Here is a 21,002-nt window from a genome sequence, read left to right as displayed (position 1 = left end):
TCTTCGTCATCGACAATGCTGCACTCAGTGCGCCTGCGCACCGCTGTCTGTGGCGCATGCGCCGTAGACAGCGGTGCCTGTCTTCGGGCAAATATCTCCTAAACCGTATAGGTTTAGGAGATATTTCTTGGACCTACAGGTAAGCCTTAATCTAGGCTTACATGTAGGTCAAAGTGGTTTGTAAGGGTTTACAACCACTTTAACAGCCACAGCACCTTGCTCAGGCTCTATTTTTCTTCCCAACACGGCAGTTCACAGCACAAGCACTGTGCTGCATGCTTTAAGGGAACAGGGTGCTTTTTTGGGGGGGGCTGAGAGGGAGGGGTTGACAAATGTTTTAAAGCAAACCTTTCCTAAAATGCTAAAAAGCAGCAAAAAAAACAAAACATAAAAAAACTGTAGCATTAGATCATTTATCTCTTCATTATCTCTTTTGCCATGGACATTAAAGGCCAGTACCCTTCTACAGTGCTATTTATATATTTACTCCTTTGTTACAAATGTATGAATGTATTTCAAAGTATAAATGCTACCCAAAATGTTCCATAACCAAGAAACATACTTATAAAACAGTGAAACATACATTACAAACAAGAAAATTGTCTCTTTCTAGTTTAGAAATATTCTCTGTGCTGCAACAAAAGTGACCTTAGATGATACATTTTAAAGTACCTTTATTACACCTCCAAGCAAAGGACATAAGATAGGAGGCATCAAAAGGTGCAATATCATATTTTGAAAACATACTTCCAAAGTACCACTGCAGCTTGCGCAGCTCCCACCACAATACAGACCTTCAAATACCCCATGTCAGTTTACATGTGGCAATGCTTGAACCTGGTGATAGCCCACAAGAGCCCAAACTCTGTAATGGTGGAGCAAGGAGCTGGTGTTCCTGGTATGCTCATACCCAGAAGTCTGGCTCTAGTAGAACTCTGCAAAGTGTAGCGAGCCCAGATATTGAGACACCTTATCATGCCTACTATCCAACTTCAGTCTGCATTTTTTATTGTTTGAGTACATACAAGATCAATTTAAAACTTTCATATGCTGTTTAATTATACCCCAAATTTTCTTTTCTTTTTTTTCTCTCAGTCTTTCCTTTCCTACATATTGGTTATTGCACTTGTGCATTAATGGGAAAATGGTTTATCTTGAAATGTTATATTCATCAATTAAAGTGGTTGCAACCCCTTACAACTACCCAATGAAGTGAGTGGCCTCAGGTGATATACAGAGCTGAAACAAATCCTCCTACATAAGTTGTATCTGTTCATCTGCAGCAATCTGTTCTGTACAGCCTTCTACTACACACAGAATTGACACAGAATCTGTCAGCATTTCTTATGCCGCGTACACACGGGCGGACTGTATGGCGTACTTAGTCCGTCGAAACACATTTCAGCGGACAGTCCGCTCGTGTGTGGGCTTCAGCTGACTTTTTCAGCGTGCAGTCCGGCGTACTAAGTATTTCGGATTTTCGAAATTTTGTCCGTCGTACTTTGGTTTCAGAGGACAATCCGCTCGTCAGTAGGCTAGTTCGACGGACTAAGAATGGCGCATGCCCAGAAAGGATTTACACGGCGGAAGGGTGCTTTGCTGTGTATTCGACTTCCTATTTCTAGTCCCGTCGTACGTGCTGTACACGTCATCGCGCAATCTTTCGACGGACTGTTTGTGCATCCGTGTGTGGTCAAGTCCGTTCAGTCGAAAGTATGATGGACTGTCCGTCGGATTGTATGACGGACTAAGTACGCCATACAGTCCGCTCGTGTGTACGCGGCAATAGCAGCACAAAGAAGGGAGGAATCTGAATTCACACACTGCACAGCTCAGGGAGAAGAGTCTTGATTGGAGGGAAGAAACACACCTCCCTTCTCACACTACACAGAAAACGAGAACAGCTGTAGCTGTCAATCACAGGCTGTGTGTTGGACCATTTCCTTCCCTGACAGCAGTTTTTCTCTTGGTGTAAGGAAATACTGTCAGAAGTTATTCAAGCAGAAAACAGAAGAGCTAGACAGCAGAGAGAAATCAGACTTAGTTCTTTGGATAGAGAAAAGTGCACAGTATAGAAGGTTGTACTTTGTTCAGGTTTCATGTCTGAGGTTCACAACCATTTTAAAGTATGCCAATCACAAATAAAGGAAAACATAGCATATGATGCCATACAAAAGTAGAGGCTGCCATCCATAAAAAACGTGTATCAAAACAACCAGTAGATCTGGAGATTTAGGTTGCTGAATGTTATAGAGTATTTCCCTTTTATTGTCAGACTCTCAAGTCCCTTCTTAAGTCTCTATATCAGTCAAAAAATCCATCCATTAAAATATTTCTGCTGATTTTTTCCTTCAGATTTACCCAAACCATATAATATCAGGTCAAACCTTAGGAGCTTCAATGTGTATACAATCGGGCAGGTCCTTGCACTACATGGTTTTGGTAAATCTGAAGACAAAAACCAGCAGAAAATCTGATAGTGTGTATGGGGTTCAAGAAGAAGTCTGGAAGGTCAAATTATACCAGTCAAGATTTGAAAGGCTATACCATACTCAGACTTCACACTGTTGAAAGTTAACCATTCTACCATGAAGGAATTTCGGCTTTAGCTCAGTCCCCGCCTGTTAGTCACTCCCCACTGACTTGTTTCACCCAGATAGGACTTAGTCATATAGTAAGTCAAAATTTGCATATAAAGTAACTTCCACTGCTTGTACTGAGTTACCTTAACTAAAGGCAACTTCTGATTATGCATTTTTTTCTTTATGTGTGCCATCAGAATTGCCCAGTTTGCCTACAGCCACATCACCCTGAACGTGTCTGATCTCATCTGAATTGTCCAGATTTGTAACAAGTTTAGTTTAACTACACATACATAAATACCTATACACTAATCAGCCATAACTTTATGAGCACTGGCAGGTTAATTGAATTCCCTTTATTATCTTGTTAAAATAGTATCATTAGGATATGCAAATAAACTTGTTGTCCATGAAGTTGGTGTGTTGAAAGCAGAAAAAATGGACATCACAGTTTGTTGCGTACGGGGCCAAAAGTTCCTACAATGGTCATGTAGGGATCATAACTGAACCACAGAGCAATGGAAAAAGCTGGCCTGGTCTGATAAATCATGTTTTCCTTTACATCATTTGGATGGCCAGGTGTGCGTGCATCACAGACCTGGGGAAGAGATGGCACCAGGATGCAGTATGGAAAGAAGGCAAGATGGGGGAGGCAGTGTAATGCTTTGGGTAATTCAACTGGAAAACCTTGGGTCTTGTCATTCATGTGGATGTTACTTGACACATACCACCTACCTAAATATTGTTGCTGATCAAGTACACCCCTCTATGGAAACAGTATTCCCTAATGGCATTGGCCTCTTTCAGCAGGATAATGTACCCTGCCACACAGCAAAAATGGTTCAAGAATGGTTTGAAGAACACAACAGAGTTTGAGGTGTTGACTCAGCCTCCAAATTCTCCAGATCTCAATCCATCAAGCATCTGTGCTATGTGCTGGAAAAACTAGTCTAATCCATGGAGGTCTCACATCCATGCCTTGATGGGTCAGGGCTGTTTTGGCAGCAAATGGGATACCTACTCAATATTAGGTGGGTGGTCATAAAGTTATGGCTGATCAGGGTATATACATACACCATTCTTGCTCCCTTTGTATCTTTGTTTGCATTAAAACATGTTTAATAGGTACAGCTTTGAAAAAAATGCAGAAAACATAATTTTATCAGACACTTGGAAAAACATAACATTTAAGGAAGTGTTTTCTGCACAATTGCGACTAGGAAATCTAAACAATTTCTGATAAACAAGATTTCAAGCCCTTCTTTGTGCTACAGGGGAGTACTTGTTTCATATTCACAATTCTATGCCGCGTTCTATTCATTAGTGAAAAGTGCTATACTTTATTCAGGATGCAGAGCTCAGCCGGAATATAACAATGCAGGAAACTTGAGTATTACAATACCAATGCAGAAATTGCTGGCTAACCATTCTGCTAACATTGACAGCTCGGGAGTTAAGTTGGGACTCAGGGTGCTATTAAAGAATATACAATGCCTAGTCATTCTTCAGGCCAACACTTGTGAAATGGATGTTCAGAAAAAGCACCGAACACAAATTCATATGTATGGTGGTATTATATAAAATCAAGGATTTGTTGCTTTTATTTAAAGCAACTGAACTCTCAATTGTGGAGAATGAATTATTGTCACTTTAATTTTTACCAATATTTTAAGCATAATATTTATGAATAACAGGTTTAAAACACAACCTAACACCAGACAGACTAAAGGTGACCCTACACCAATTTAATTCTGCTTAGATCAGCAAAATTTACCATGGTCTCTTCAGAGAAAGTCAAATAGGATAGATAGGTAGCACCATGCACTATATAGATAAGTGTAAACTTTGATGATCTAACAAATCAAATCCCCCAAAAAATCAAAACAATTGCACGGCCAGCTTAAAGTGTGTGCTGTGGAGAAGCTGTAGGCGTTTTGCCATAATCTGCAAGTATGCCTGGCATATTAGGGTAGACATTACTGGCATCCTTTTCTCTGCTGCTTCTTCCTAGCAGCCCATAGATAAGTGTTTTTTGTTTTTTACAGTAATCAATGCATTTTCATAGCACTGATCGCTGTAAAAATGCCAATGGTCCCAAAAATGTGTCAAAATTGTCCGACGTGTCACCATAATGTCGCAGCCCCGATAAAAATTGCAGATTGCCGCCACTACTAGTAAAAAAAATTAATTATAAAAAAGCCATAACACAATCTCCTATTTTATAAATGCTATAACTTTTGCGCAAACCAATCAATACACGCCTATTATGATTTTCTTTACCAAAAATACATAGAAGAATACATATTGGCCTAAAATGAGGAAAAAATAGTTTTTTTTATATATTTTTTGGGGGGGATATTTATTATAGCAAACAGTAAAAAATATTGAGTTTTTTTCAAAATCGTTGCTCTTTTTTTGTTTATAGCGTAAAAAATAAAAACCGCAGAGGCGATCAAATATCACTAAAAGAAATCTCTATTTGTGGGAATAAAAGGACCTCAATTTTGTTTGGGTGCAACGCTGCATGACCGCGCAATTGTCAGTTGCGATGCCGTGCCGTATCGCAAAAAGTGCTCCGGTCAGGAAGGGGGTAAATCCTTCTGGGGCTGAAGTGGTTAAGGTAAGCAAATTTAAGTTTAAAAACAAAAAAAATACCAAGCTGTTTAAAGGGCATTTCCGCTTTAAACTTTAAAATTGGGATGATACTTAAATAACACTTCTTACAAGTCCCCATTCACATAGCATAACTTATAAAATATTTTAAAATTGCAGATTACTTTTTTAGATGTTTTTTTTCTGCATTTCCAGCAAGGGAAAATTTCACATAGTTCTCTTTGTTAGGCCCCTTTCACACTGGGGCAGTGGGTGCGTCGGCGGTAAAACGCTGCTACTTTTAGCGGCGCTTTACCGTCAATTTTGCCGCAACAACGATATGCCGGCGGTATAGCCGTGCTGCCCCATTGATTTCAATGTGCAGGAGAGGTGAAGGAGCAGTGTATACACCACTCCTTCACCGCTCCAAAGATGCTGCTAGCAGGACTGCTAGCGCACCGCTCCAGTGTGAAAGCCCTCGGGGCTTTCACATTGGAGAGACAGGAGCGGCTCTTTCAGGTCACTTTGCAGGCGCTATTTTTAGCATTATAGCGCCTGCAAAGCACCCCAGTGTGAAAGGGGTCTTATGATTGGGCTAGGAAGCGGTGTTTGCCATAATTGACCACATGTCTACTGTGCAGGCATATTTAATCTCATTGCTTGTACTAGATTTTGAACAAAGGGTTAAAGGTTTAGAAGCTAGGCTTCTCCATTATATGTTAATAAGAACTGGACTTAGCCAGTCCCCAGCCCAGTTATTGGGACTGATTTTGCTGAGCTAGCCGGGAAATGCCATGACACCTTCCCTCAGAAACATCAGGTACGCTGTATGATTTGGAACACATATCAAACATTTTTTCACTGCAAAATTGGAAATATACAAGTTTCTTTCTGCTTGCGCTAAATATATATACATAATCTAAAATTGGACAGTCAGAAATCAACATGGCAAAATTGTGCTAAAGATGAAAGTACACACTACATTACCTATACAGTATATGGATGTGTTTAATAACAAGAGAATCAATTTTCTTTTATTACTCTTATTTCTGTAATAAAGGTAAAACCTCTAACTGTTTGCTGGGGGTTATAACGCTTCACATATCATAGTTTTTTACAATGCCTTAATAAGGCCGATTGCCTTGACTAGTCAGTCAAGAGTCAAATAATGGATGTTACAGCTAATGTAAAATCAACACGTCTCAACATCTCAAGGCAATGCCTGAACTATGCTGAAAAGAGATTTACTTTCTATACTAAAGTACATCCCTGTACTCCATACTCTCCCTATTGTAATGGTTGATACTCTCATAAAACCGGTGGCACCATCCACATCAATAATTTAGGTCAAATGTTGCAAAGCACACCAAGGTTTCCAATGGTACAAACCAAATGTATTTAATAAAGTCTGCCATTAATTTTGAATAAATTCTACTCTCATCATTGAAAACGTTGGTGCGCTGGCTGACAAGCTTTGTAGAAATTACATGTTTGCAAATAAACATAATTTGTATCTCAAGACTAAAATAGCTAGGGAATGCATGTTCCATGTGAAGACAGTAACCGCAACGAAAATTAGGTCTGCAAAACAAATATAAAAATAAACACGGACTTACCTTGCCGTACTGTTCGAAGTATTGCTTTACATCTTCTACTACTGTATTTGCTGATAATCCCCCTACGAATATTTTCTTTGTTCTTGTGACCATCTACATAGGATGACAAGAGAGACATGCTCTAATCAGATTATTTGAAACTACAAAGTGGGACAAAAATTACATCCAGATAGAAACTGTTAATCCTGTTAATTAATTTGATGCATCCATGGAAGGAATTTATAGCTCAAGAAAAACTCTGTGTGAGAAGAAAGAGATGAATAAGACCTATAGGACTAATTCACACAATATTTTACAATAGAAAAATCCAACAGGCTAAGAACTATTGATGATTTTAATAGAGACACAAAGTTAAAAAAGAAATTCTTAGCTGATTAAACCCAAGAATATAACTAATGTCATGGTTTATGTCTAAATTTGCTAATGCTGCTATGTGACCTGGACTTTTCCATCATAAACACAATGAGACAAAGTCTTTGACGTTTAGTTGCATTTTAATTATATGCGAATCATGCTGTAATACATACAGCAAAATGTAATCAAACTAATTCTGCTAAAAGGATAGCTTCAATAGCTTCATGATGGAAAAAATGCTTTTGTAGAGGTTACCACTGGTGAAAACCACATGTTAAAACAATCAGTTGATCCAGAGATAAAGGCAGCTGGAGTTACATACACATCTTGAATTTTCCTGTAATAATTAAACGTTGCATGGCTAGATTTGAGCCCCTCTATCGGTGCTTTAACATAATCAGTGGAATCACTCACCATGAAGAAATGCAGATTTGACAATAATATTAGCTATATTCTCTGGGCCTGGTAACTTCCACAGATTCATTTTTCCATGACATATATTCACTTTTGAATTGTTGAGGTTTTTAGGTTTACTTCAACAATTTTTTCATCAAAAATGGTCCGCTTTCAAAAATTTATTGTGGCATACAGGGACAGAGTAAAGCTGGCCGTACACTGTTCGAATTTTGACTGCTTCGGAGGAATGCGCCAAAAGTCTACCAGTGGATGGCCCTGCCAGCTCAATAAATGTCAATAAATGTCAATTATTCAATAGACTTTTCTGAAAAACTCCAGACCATAGATTGTCAGCTGAAAAACACTGGCAACTAACGATGGACAATTTGTTTTTTAAAGTTTTTTAAAGTTTTGCTTCCTGAAAACAATGATAGATCCCTTCTAACACACATATCATTTCAGAATGACTGTATCATAGGAATCTTGTGAAATATGAAATTAACTTAATGACTAGAATGTATTTCACTGCATAATGTTTATGACACACCGTATGAGTTTAACAAAGCTAAAAGTGTTTTGCTCCAGAGTTTTGTTTGCATCTCACTGCAGTTTCCAAAAATATTTAACCAGCATTGATAGATTCCAGTTGCTCTGATACAATTTTCCCACTGTGGCAATGTCCTGTTGAAGCCTGTTGCCCTATTCGTCACTTGTTGCAATTCATATTCTTGCATGCTTTAAAGTGATTATAAAGTCTTGCTTTTTCCTATAAAAATAATAAACATGCTATGCTTACCTGCTCTGTTGCAGTGGATTTGCACAGAGCAGCCCGGATCCTCCTCTTCTTGGGTCCCTCTTCTGCGATCTTGGCCCCTCCCTCCAGTTCAGTGCCCATACAGCAAGCAGCTTGCTATGGGGGGGCACCCAAGCTGAATCACAGCTCCGTGTGTCCATTAAGACACCAAGTCCTGACCCCTCTCCCCCCTGATTGGTTAGCTGACTTTGATGGAAAGCAGTGGGAGTCAATGGCGCTGTTGCTGTGTCTCAGCCAATCAGGAATGAGAATCTTGGATGGCTGAGACACTCGTGGATATTGCTGGACAGAGAGGGACTTCAGGTAAGTGTTAGGGGGGCTGAGGAGAGCTGCTGCACACACAGAAGGCATTTTATCTTAATGCATAGATTGCATTAAGATAAAAAACATTCTGCCTATACAACCCATTTAAGAAGTCTCTCAACCAGCTGGATGTAGTTTGGTGCTCTGTTGTTACCCAAAAAACACTCAATGACACCCTCGAATGCTTTGCAGGCAATTTTCTCTGGAACACTTGTCATAGATGATGTATGTGATGCCCTTCCAAATCTTGACATCAGCTATTCTTAGAAACATAGGGGTTGATTTACTAAAGGCAAATCAACTTTGCACTGCAAGTGCACTTGGAAGTGCAGTCCCTGTAGAACTGAAGGGAAGATCTGAAATGAGTGGAAGCTCTGCTGATTTTATCATCCAATCATGTGCAAGCGAAAATGCTGCTTTTTATTTTCATTGAATGTCCCCTCTCAGATCTACAGCAACTGCACTTCCAATGCAAAGTGGATTTGCCTTTAGTAAATAAACCCCACTGTCTGAAATAACTAAAACGTTTGACTTCCTTGTATATTGCCCTCACAACATTTTTCATCAGTCCAAGTTTTATGTAAAGAGGAGGCAAAAAATATCTGTCAAGGTTAACAAGTGGGTCATCACGTGCCATGTTTTTCTGTCTTGGAACCAAATTATTTTAGAGTAGCCATTTCTTTTTAATGTAATGCAACTCTCTTCCATAACTTATATATTTGAGCTGCATTCCAAGCAACAGAGGCACTACCTCAAGATATCCACAGATATTCCAAATGTACTTGGTGTACTGGATGTGCTTCCTCAATAGTTCCATGTTTTTGTATATTTCTTTTACACGAGCAGCACTGCCAACAGGTCTGAAGGGTGTACATTGTCATTGTGTTAACAAGACAGCCTTGAAGCTTAACAATGATAAATCAATAAATAGATGCCATTCTAGTGGGTCATGCTCAAAACCCAAAGCGGTGGACAAACTTTCAATGTCAGTACAGAAAACGAGATTGTAAACCTGTGTAAAGACATTTGTTAAATCATCTTGGTGGATTCAAAAGACAGAAATTTTCCTACCCAGTGATAGCAAACACCACCCTTGCAGTCCTCAACCCAGTAGTTCTGCTTTTTATGTTGCCAAACATAAGTCCCTGACCAGGTCATTTAATTATGGGGATGAGGCTCACCAGACATACAGTTCAAAATCCTAATCATTGTCACTATCCGTGCCTAGCTGGTGCATTGCCGCATCTTTGTCTGCTTCGTCTATTTCTCTGGCAGGGTCAGTACTGGCAGATTGTCATGTGGCACTGGTTACATAGCTAAAGGCAGATTGGTGTATTTCTTTTTTTTTTTTTGCAGAGAAACCAGTAATATTAGACAGAAGTAACAGTTTGTCACATGATTATTCTGTTCTTGCCATATTATCGGAGCAGCAAACAGAATGGACTTCAGAGTTCCTTTAAGCCAAGCTCTAAGATGGAAATCTTGCACAACAAATGTGAGGAGCTCAGGCCTAGTCTTGATCACCAATCTTACAACCAACGTACAGTTCATATGCTTTCTTAACAAGTCCAGTCATGGTGCATCTTTGAGGCTTAAACGTGTACCACAAACAGCAGAAGGTATCACGGCTGTTACTTCATTACTTCGACTTTTCTACTGCCACTCATCACCCTTTAGCAAGTCTATACCTGCCTTACTTATATGTAAATAACATGGATGTAGATAATGCTAAGCTTTGAAACAGTCGCTTCAAAATACATGGAAATGGATAATGAAATGAATAGCATCTGTGCAGCAAACTGTTTTTATAGTCTTTGCAGGCAGCATCCATCCAGCCTAAGCATGCTCAAGCTGTACAAGTTTCATAAACCTTATGCAATATGCCCTGAGCGCCTGCCTGGACATGCATGAGCGACACAAAGCATCTTATAACGCAAGTGAAAATTTGTAAACCTAAAATATTTATAAAAAGAAATTGCAAAAGCACAAGATTCCTATAAAATGGTATGTGATGGTTTAAATGACTGGTTATTTTTGCAGCCAAAAAAGAATATGATACACAAAATGTGTTTAGGAAGCGAAATCTTTGTAGTCCATTGTAATCAACTACATGCACTGTTCAGGTATTCTGACATCCAGAGCTTGTGGCTGTCAGAATACAATGGCCTGGGTAGGTAGAATTCATCTACCCATGCTGTTTGTGTGGATGGAGAAATATACTAGGGCTTATTCACGCTTGTGCAGAGACTGTCATTTGTATGCACTGGAAAAATGCTGGTCTCTGCAAGGGCACACAGAAAAATAGTTTTTTCTATGTGCCCTGATCACATTAGAAAGCTGGTAGCAGGTGCCGAGTACCGCTGTGTTGCAGCATGTATGCAGATTTCTGCATCGCTCAGCAGCTCTCTCTCTGTTCCTGCATTTCTTTACATCACAACTAATCTTCAAACAAATGAAATGTCACTTTGTGACATTCAAAAAAAGTTGAGAAAAGAAAACAATTGGGTAAACAGTGCATTCTTGTGTCCCTCATTGACAGCATGTGTAAACTAGCCCTTAAAAGCAGTATTAAAACCATAAACAAAAAAAATATTAAGTTGCAGTTCATAATGTCTTAGATGTGGTGGCTGCATTTTTTTCTTAATTTTTTTTCTAATTTTTCCCCTTTATTTTCACCTGATGACCTGGCCAGTAAATCTGTTATTTTTGCACTTACTTTAACAGACCAAGCTGTCCAGACAAAGTAGCCATTAGACTTGCGATAAACCATTTAACACTGACAGGGATGCTTGCAGTGGTCAGCTTTTATTCATTTATGTAAATCATTTACAAAAGAAAAAAAAGCCTCTTTGCTGTAATTGCTTATGAAGTATTAACTGGAGTGCAGCTTCAATATTAGACAGGTCCCACTAAATCTGCTTGTCTAACACTACACTCCTCCAAGACTGACAATGCTGACATTCAAAGGTGTCTGCTCTACTACTTTATTCAGAGTGCGGACACCCTTAGGACACACGGGCTGAATGTTGGGCAGCACCGGACGGCTCATTAGAAACCGACTGACATTCGGCTCGTGTGTACGGCAGCTGGTCCATTTGGCCAGCTTCTGTTGAAGGGTCACGACGGAAAAAGACAGACTCCAGAGTGTTCTGGCGGGTGGGGGCTCCCCCCTGACAGAACGCAATAGCATAGCAGGAGAGATTGATGTACTGACATCAAATTTTTAGTACAGCGGCTTCCACCTGAGCTGTCAGTTTTTTCTTTGTTTAACCCGCTGGGGTGAACGAAAAAAATAGTAGTGTGTATGATGCTTTAGACAGGAAGTGTGTTGCTGGCATGTTCATCAAACAAATGTTCTTGAAACTAAAAATTGCCAGGAAAATTCTTCTAGTGTGTAGTCCACATCAGTATATGCTTTTGTTTAGCTGTGAAAATAACAATCCTTGCAGTTGACAAAATTTAGATGCCAATACTATTATTATTATACAGGATTTATACAGTGCCAACAGTTTGCGCATCACTTTACTAGAGTAGATGCTCCTCTAAAATAAAACGTGGACTTGTGCTACATGGTCTAAACTAGGGTGGTACTGGATATATAAAGTTGCCTTTAAAAGCAGAACAGTCCACATTTGGATTATTGAAAAGAATTGTATTGCTCAATGTAGCAGTTATTTTCCGACACTATAACTGACATAAATTTGTGGCATAGACACGGTATGGTACGTATGCAGCATGTAACTAACTTTGAAGGACTATTAGGATATCCTAAACCTAAGGTTGACCATCCCACAGAAGGTTATAGCAGCCCACAGATCAATTGGCAAATCCCAACTTTCCAGACTATCAGTCCGAACATACATTTTTAAAGTTTAGAAAAAGTTTGAAAATTGAACAGCCTCAAAAAGTAAATTGCGGCAGGAAAAGCGTGAGTGGAAAAGTTAGGAAAAATGGCAATTTAAATTACAATTAATATATTTCAATCAAATTCAGTCACTCTTGATTGGAAAATGTTCAGTACAGACAATCAGATAATTAATCAACTGGACCATAAGCTTTTGGCTGGGCTGAACTGACTGAAAGCACAGGCCAATTCTGTTGGCATTTATGACAAAGTTTAAAAAAAACTCCGCTGCAAATGAAAAGGCAAATAAGAGGCTGAGTACTGAAATGCATGTCCACCAAAGAAAGCCTGGAAACAGTCTGATCACGTAGCTCCTGTGAGAAAATGTATTCTTCTTTGCTGGCTAAGTGACGTTTAATTGTTACTTTATAATTTATTGCACGGTTCGTTGAGTACAAAAAGACTTGCCCAGCCTTCACTCTGTGAAACGTGCACAAACACTGGAGTGATGAAATTGTAAGGCAGTAGGTAATAGCGTTGACTGGGGAAGAAGTGTTGATAAGAAAGGTTGTTTTGAGATTTCTGCCCGGCTGTTGATTTGTTTGTGTGTGTGGCATTCTAGGCACTAGAGACTAAAATATCAGCTGTCTTTTCTATCCCAAAGATCGAGCATCTGGAGAAGGAGGGACAAAGACCCACGTTCTCTTCTTCGGGTGTCAATGGTAGGTCAGAATTGCAGGACAACCAATGCATATGCAAAGCTTTCATTTTCACATGCAAATGAAGTCTATTCTTATTTTAAACAGAACTACTATATGTAAATGTTCTTGATGCATATGTATTGCCTAGAATTCTGCAAGCGTGACCAGGTTCAAAGATCTTCTAGTCCAGTTAGCTCGTTGTTCTACTAAGAATCGATTGTTTAACCAGTTTCTTAATATACACAGAGAGTCTCGTCCTGACTTGATGCGTAAAATCATATCTATTTCTACATTGTTCATGTGAGCACTGAGCACAATAATACAATCCGAATAATGAATGCAAAGCTTTTTACCAAGATACAGAGGAGGCTTAGTCCAAAACTGCATTTTTGATCTTCATGGATTGGTCAAATTTGTCTGGCTGGATGGTTAATTAGTCGTAAAGGCTGAAGGTTTTTTATCTATGAATGAAGGTAAAAAAGCTTCTGTGTGCAGTTCCCTCCTCAGCCCCCTAGATACTTACCTGATCCTGAGCCAGCAATATGCACGAGACCCGAGGCTCTCCCGAGTCTCTCTCTCCTGATTGGCTGAGATGCAGCAGCAGCAGCCACTGGCTCCCACTGCTGTCAATCACAAGTGAAGCAGGAGCAGGGGGCGGGACTGAGCCTCTCTTGTGTCTTACAAGAGCCGGCTCAGGAATGAGCATGCACAAGAGCCCCTACAGCCAGCGGCTTCCTATGGGGACACTCAAGAAGAAAGAGGGCCCCAGAGTGCCAGCGGGGGACCTGAGAAGAAGAATTGGGCTCTGTGCAAAACCACTGCACAGATCAGGTAAGTATTTTTTGCCTTTACAATCAATTTAATTTGCCATTCCCTTTTGGGTTCCTGGGTGCTTTGTTTCAGATTATGGACATTCAATTATTTGCATATTAACAAATTAGTAAATGAGCTTTAAAACAAGCTTTCAGTGACCTACCTCTGAAGCTGCAGGTACTGTGGATAAATTCATCCTCAAAGTTCAAAACAGACACTGAAATTGCAGCTAACCCTCCCTTTTGTCCTCTGGCAGCATGGACTTGGCAGCCTGTTAGCCTTCTAATGTAAACAGCAGGTGCCGGGGAGCCAAAACCCTTTTGCTGATAACTGATTAAGATGGTACAAGACACATCAGATATAGAGATCCATTTCTCTATACAAAGCAAAAAACAAAAACATTTTACTTAATAAAAATATTTTAGAGATTTAAAGATGAGAGTGCAGGCCACTTAGTGGCCATATGCACCAAAATGGCACAGCAGGAATCATCTTTTATGGAGAGCATAGCCACAAGTCAAGGCTCTACAACCCATAAACAAAGATAAATATAGTTCAATTCATTACAAATGCCTACAGGCAAGCTTATAATTAGGCTTACCTGTAGCTGCACTGGATATCTCCTAAACCTGCACGATTTAGGAGATATCCCTGTATTTGCATGTGCTAACATCATGCGGCACATACGCACTTAAGCCAACTGAAGCAATGGCACGTAAATGCCGTTGCTTTAGTTGTACTGTGCCGTTCCCCGCGTCTCCCGCACTTGCACAGGAGTGATGTCATCGGGGCTCTGGCGCTGCGATTGGCCAGAGCTGCGATGACTTCACTCCGCACATGCCAAGAAGTAACCTCCAGGATAGATGTCACCAACCGGAGGGGGAAATGAGGGCGGCTGCGGGGGCTTCGTTCTTAGGTAATTCATAATGAGCTAGTATGCTATGCATATTAGCTCATAATGACTTCATCTTGCAGGGTGTTTTTATTAATTTTTTCAGGAGGGTTTACAACCACTTTAAAGTGGTTGTAAAACTCTGAAAATAAAAAATTAACAAACCATTTTACTCTATAGTGTCTACTAGGCTCAATCCAAAGCATCTAGCGTGGTTCCTATCTGACCTCTCCTCCCTCCACGATCTGCATGAATCACTTTTGACAGTCCATGTTGAAACCAAGGAGGTGATTAACAGCCTCGGCTTTGCACTTTTCCCTATGAATGGGCATAACTGGGGGGGGTCCATTCCCTCCCTCCAGATCTCCACCCCTGCCTTCTGATACTGAGAAAAAGCCTTTGATCTGTGTGTCTTAGAAGGCTGTAAATTATTATTATTATTATTCAGGATTTATTAAGCTCCAACAATTTACGCAGCACTTTACAATATAAATAATATAATACAATATAAATAAATAAGAGAGGGCTCCAGATAAACAGGTATAATTGATGAAGGATGATTTGTTTTATCTCTGTGTATCTAGTCTCTGAGGCTAGTCACTTCAGTGTGTATGTGTAAGCCTTTGTACACACGGTCAGACATTCCGACAACAAAATCCGTCTGATTTTTTCCGACGGATTTTTGAAAATATGATCGTTCGTAACATGATGACGTTTTTTAGTTACGATGGGACTACGTTCAGGCTAGTAGCCAATAGCTTTGGTCTAGGAATTTGATCTGAGCATGCGTGGCATTTTGTCCGATCGGAATTCTCTACAAACGATCGGACAAAGTCCGATCGGATCATGTTGTCGGAAAATTTTATATCCAGCTCTCAAACTTTGTTGGTCGGACATTCTGACGGAAAAAGTCCGATGAAGCCCACACAAGGTCGGATTATCCAACAACACGGTCCGATCGGACATTTTCCGTCTGAATGTCTGACCGTGTGTACAAGGGCTAAGGGTTTACAATCACTTGAATACAATTTCCATTGCCCTGTTCTTTTGCACATTTAGGTGTAGACACTTAATGTACTAATCACCCTAGCAGTAGCTGAAGCCCCTAACATAGTCACAAGGCTAGCTAATATATACAGTAATATAATATAACTGCACCAGATTTCTTTCCTCAGACTTTTCTCCCTCTGTTTTCACCTGGTGATCTGCCCAGTAACACACCCCCTGTGTTAGAGTGCCACCCATCTGGATGAATGGGCACAAGGGGCACCTTTGGACAGTAGCATTGTCAGTCTAAGGGAGGGGAGTGTTAAATGTATTAGAAGATTTAAAACACTAACAAATTGAAGCCAAAGTTCAGCCAATTCTTATATGCAGTTACAGCAACAATCGTTCCTTTTGGAATAAGGGTTTTACAAAAATAAATGAAAGTTGATCATTGTACCCCGGTAGTGTTAAATGGCTTGTCTCAACCCCTGCTACAGTGGCAAGAGGTATTGTTCTTTTGAAAAACAACAGACTTACTCCCTGGATCAACAGATGAAAATAAAAGAAAGCCCAAAAAAGAAAATGAATGCCGCTATATCTAAGAAATGGTAAGCTGCAATATAATAAATATTTGCTTTTGGGTTTAATACTACTTAAATTGCTTGTCCTTAAAGTGGATGTAAGAGATGTGGACAAAAAGTTTACAGATATATGGGCCGTATGTTTACATCCACTTTGAGTCCAGACCACTGTGCCCTGCAGGGAAGGCTGGGAGGACAATGCAGACTCACTGACAGGCGAGCATTGTGACGAAATCTCATCAGTAGGCCCCTTCCACGTGAGGCGGATCCACGCAGTGGAGTTCGCTGAACTGGCGGATGACAAGTCCGTCTCTGCTCACTGAGCAGGGAGGGGCCTGTCAGAGCGCCTCTGATTCCTAGGGAGAGATTGGATGAAAAGGGAGAGCATGTCCATTTTCATCAGATCTCATCTGATCCGCCAAGACGGATGGGGAATGTTTCGCCATAGGATTTTAGAGGATCGGATAGCAGACGGGTGTCAGCAGACACATCTCCGCGGACATCCATCTGCCCATAGGAGTCAATAGATAGTCTGCCTCAAAAACTGACAGGCGGATCTGAGTGGGCTTGCCGTGTGAAAAGGGGCCTTTCTCCGCTTACTCTGACTTTTGTTGGACTAAAATAAAAAATAAAAATAAAGCATAACATATTTTTTTTTTAATTATGGAACAGTTGCATAACTATACCTGGCTTGCCCCCATGAGTTCACTTGTTGCACTTTCCACTGGAATAAAACATCTTGTGTAGGACACACAAAATTGCTTAAATGTTTATTTAGACAACTCTAACCAATAATTTCGTTTTACATAATTAGATTATACAAAAAAGCCTGCATTTTATCTTTTTCTTCTTAACCAGTCAAATAATATTTGTGCTTTGGAAAAACTAAAATCTCCCTCTGGCATACTCTAAAGCTAGGTACTCACGGGCCGAAAACGGTTGATACAGCAGTTACCAGTTTCGGCCCGTGTGTACAGCTCCTTGTCTAACAGTAGCTGCTGTCACAACCATCTTATTTCGAATGAGTATGCTGGAAAATCAGCGTTTGTTCAGCGCTCTCAGCTATTGGCTGATCAATGTGCTCTGGCAGGTGGGCGAGGAGATGGCCGCACTAACATCAGATGCGTTAGTACAGTGATCTATACGTTTTGGGTTTTTTTGTTCAGCCTGATGGGTTGAACAATAAAAATTCCTGTGTGTACCCAGCATAAGTTAGTGAAGTTTATCAACTATGTCCTTTTGTTTTTGCATGGGACTGGCGGCCAAGAGGATTGTTTTGTATGTTTTTAGCTTGTAATGACTAAGGCCCTATTCACACCATGCAAAACTTTTTTCAGCGCAGCACAATCCATCAAATTGCACTGTGGCAAACAGAACTTCATGGCTTTGACATTTCAACAAAGTGAAAAGAAAAAGATGTGGCTGATGTCACTGATGTGGCTGCCACCAGAATTTCTACACCAGATATGCTCATTCTCTAAGACTGCACATGTCTATGTCAACTAAATGATAGCGTGGCAGTTGGACTTTTTGACATATGCTTTCTATATAACTGGGTACCTTACAACTTACATGTCATCAACTTTTTAGTACATCTTGACAGATATAAATAATAATTCACAAGTATGAGATTGTTAAGCCAACCAGCCAGCACATCTAAGGATATGCAGTTGTATCTACTTGTCATTTGTACGAATGTCATTTAACATATTGGTAATGTCTGAGCCTTTGCTGACAATGGATAGCAGTCCCTTGAGCCATTGCGGTTTCCAGTCCTTTACCTAACCTTAGTTTCTGAAAATGTACATACACTTGAGGCTGTAATGTAAATTTGCTATGCTCTACTCTCAGGAGCTATGCATGCCCTTCAGTTTAATTCTAATCCCGACTTTCATTTCAACCAAGTTTGACGGTTAGTTTCTTGGAAAATGCTCTATTTGCATCGCAAATTGCTTAAATTAATTTGACTTGAGAAGGAGCTAATTGCATATAAACTGAAATGTTTCTTAGTGTATCTATATATTAGATGGAGCACTTGTTTACCTAATCACAAGCTTGGTATTCCATCATTTTTACACCCAGGTCATACAAATTCAGATAGAATTGAAAAAAAAATATCTCAATTCTTATGTGGCACTGAACACCATATTGTGTTTCATGTCCAGACTCTGTTATCATACTCATTAGACAGCAATAATTTACTTAATGAGAAAAGTGATTTTTTAACAAGATCCCACTTCAATAGAATAGTGGATTATATAGTCAAAAAAGCAGTGCTTTTGATAATTTAATTTTATTGTTTGAAAAATGACAAACCTAACACCCTTATAATAATACCTTACTATTATATCATGGGCACAGAGTCTCTGGTTTTTGTAAGAATAAAACCCTAAAGTTATTACATATACATATGCAGGAAAAAAATTTAAAGGGTATGCTACCCCAATATTTCATATTTCTGATATGTGTCCATGTACCATGTACTTGTATGAGAAAGCGATTTTGTTCTCTTTTTATTGCTTAATTTGTGTGACATATCATGTGATCCCATCAATCCATTCGCTTTCCTATTTCAAACTGATCACACCACAGCATGGAAGCACATCCATCCCAGCACGGTCACTTTTCTTCTTTGCATTCTACTTGGGAGAACAGCCTGCCTGTCCTCCAGTGGTAAGACTTGTCCCCATCCCTCAGCTCTCTAATGCCCTTATACAGCTCAGAACAGGGTTTTTGTGACCACTTATACAAAAAATTTAATATAAAAAGCATTTATAATATATAAACACATACACATACATACACACGTTTTGGTTTTTGTGACCACTTATACAAAAAATTTAATATAAAAAGCATTTATAATATATAAACACATACACATACATACACACGTTTTGCCTTACATTTCCTGAATGGATTGTTTTACAAGGTAAGGGTTCACATACTATATACCTCAAGTATACCATTGAAACCATTTTCTGTGTGTAGATAACTTAATTTGATCTCTGCCTGTGCTGCACACTCATCAACGACATTAATTCTAGCTCTCTCTGTGGAATACAGAGAAACCTATGTTATGTAGATAAGGAGAAGAGAGGAGTTCTGTAATTTCAACCTAGGGCGACAATGATCAATAGATACAGTACGGTGAGTGAGCGTGGTCACCCTAGGACAGGAGGTGTTGCTGGGAGGGTCAACATGTGAAATTAATAGAGCTTAGGGCTATATAAAGTCTGAATCCCCTATATTACAATAGACCCTTAGATATCAGTACAACAGTACAAACCTACTCCAGCCTGTGGATAAAGTAACGTTTTTGAATACGCCCCCTAAGCATAGATTCCACCCTTCCCATCCATCGTAGCACCTTATTCGCTTAAAGTGGTTGTAAACCCACGAAAAAAAAAAAAAAACTGCAACACAAAAGCATAATGAGCTAGTATGCATAGCATACTAGCTCATTATGCAGTACTCACCTTAGATCGAAGCCCTGCAGTGGTCCCAGTACACAGCTCCGGCTGGCAACATCGCTCCCGGAGTTACTTCTGGGTATCGCAGGCTCCGGCGCTGTGTTTGGCTGGAGCCACGATGACGTCACTTCTGCGTGCCATTGCTTCAGTGCGCATGTGCCAATGACATTGCCACATGCTGATACAGGGGATATCTCCTGAACCGTGCAGGTTTAGGAGATATCTGGGGTAGCTACAGGTAAGCCTTATTATAAAATGAAATTGTAAAATGTGGCTTGTAAGGGTTTACAACCACTTTAATGCTCACTACCATGCATTAAGGAGCTTTTGAGCATTTTTTTATGCACAAAAACTGTTTCCAAAACGCACAAGTAATGGGATCTTATTTCTGCCTGTAAATTCCCCTGCCACTTAACTATTGAAAGTATGGCTCATTATAAAATACTTACCTTAGATCAAAGCCCCCACAGCGGTCCTGGCACACTGCTGTGGCCGAAGGCATGTCTCCCAAAGTTATTTCTGGGTATCATGGGCCCTGGCGCTGTGATTGGCTGGAGCTGCAATGACATCACTTCCGCACATGCGGTGGGAGCCACCTGTAATGGCACAGCAGCTGGTAAAAGTGGCGCGTAAGGGTTTCCAACCACTTTAAGCTGTAGTTGCCCCAAATATGGCCACCAAAAAAAATAGAAGCGTGTCAGTAGCATTATAACTACAGTATATCTGTGACTGGAATCTGTCAACTTCTCTCTACCTTCATTTCGGGAATTGCAGTCCCAGTTTGTTGGTGCTTTATAATTACCTATAATAAATAAAAATAAATGCTTTTCATCCTCCTACTTATGCTTTGTATTGGCAAAATAACCTCAAAAATAAAAATCAGGCAAAGTTTGGCAGAGCCATAAGACTATAAAATAGAATGACACTTTTCTTGCCTTATACTGTACAGTGTCTACAGTCTGAGAACAAGAAACATAATATTAGAAAAAAATTTATAGCACAGAAAGATGTCATAACAAAGGTAAAGCTCATCCTATGGATATGGACTTTCAATAGA

The 21,002-nt window shown here is 39.8% G+C and overlaps 1 protein-coding gene across 12 annotated transcripts in view; it reads right to left on the bottom strand.

The window, feature by feature from the left end:
• Positions 1-21,002, bottom strand: part of MSI2 (musashi RNA binding protein 2) — an 845,284-nt gene that overhangs the window by 618,867 nt on the left and 205,415 nt on the right. For all 12 annotated transcript variants that reach the window (XM_077482429.1, XM_077482423.1, XM_077482428.1 and 9 more), the window contains one exon: positions 6,791-6,883. In XM_077482429.1, the coding sequence (XP_077338555.1) occupies positions 6,791-6,883 (93 nt within the window). The remainder of the gene's footprint in view (positions 1-6,790; positions 6,884-21,002) is intronic.

Source organism: Lithobates pipiens, unplaced genomic scaffold (assembly GCF_037356315.1).
Source record: "Lithobates pipiens isolate NorthernLeopardFrog02 unplaced genomic scaffold, aLitPip1_a1.2 Scaffold_16, whole genome shotgun sequence".
In the NCBI taxonomy this organism is placed as follows: Eukaryota; Metazoa; Chordata; class Amphibia; order Anura; family Ranidae; genus Lithobates; species Lithobates pipiens.
This window is presented reverse-complemented; position numbering and strand designations above follow the sequence as displayed.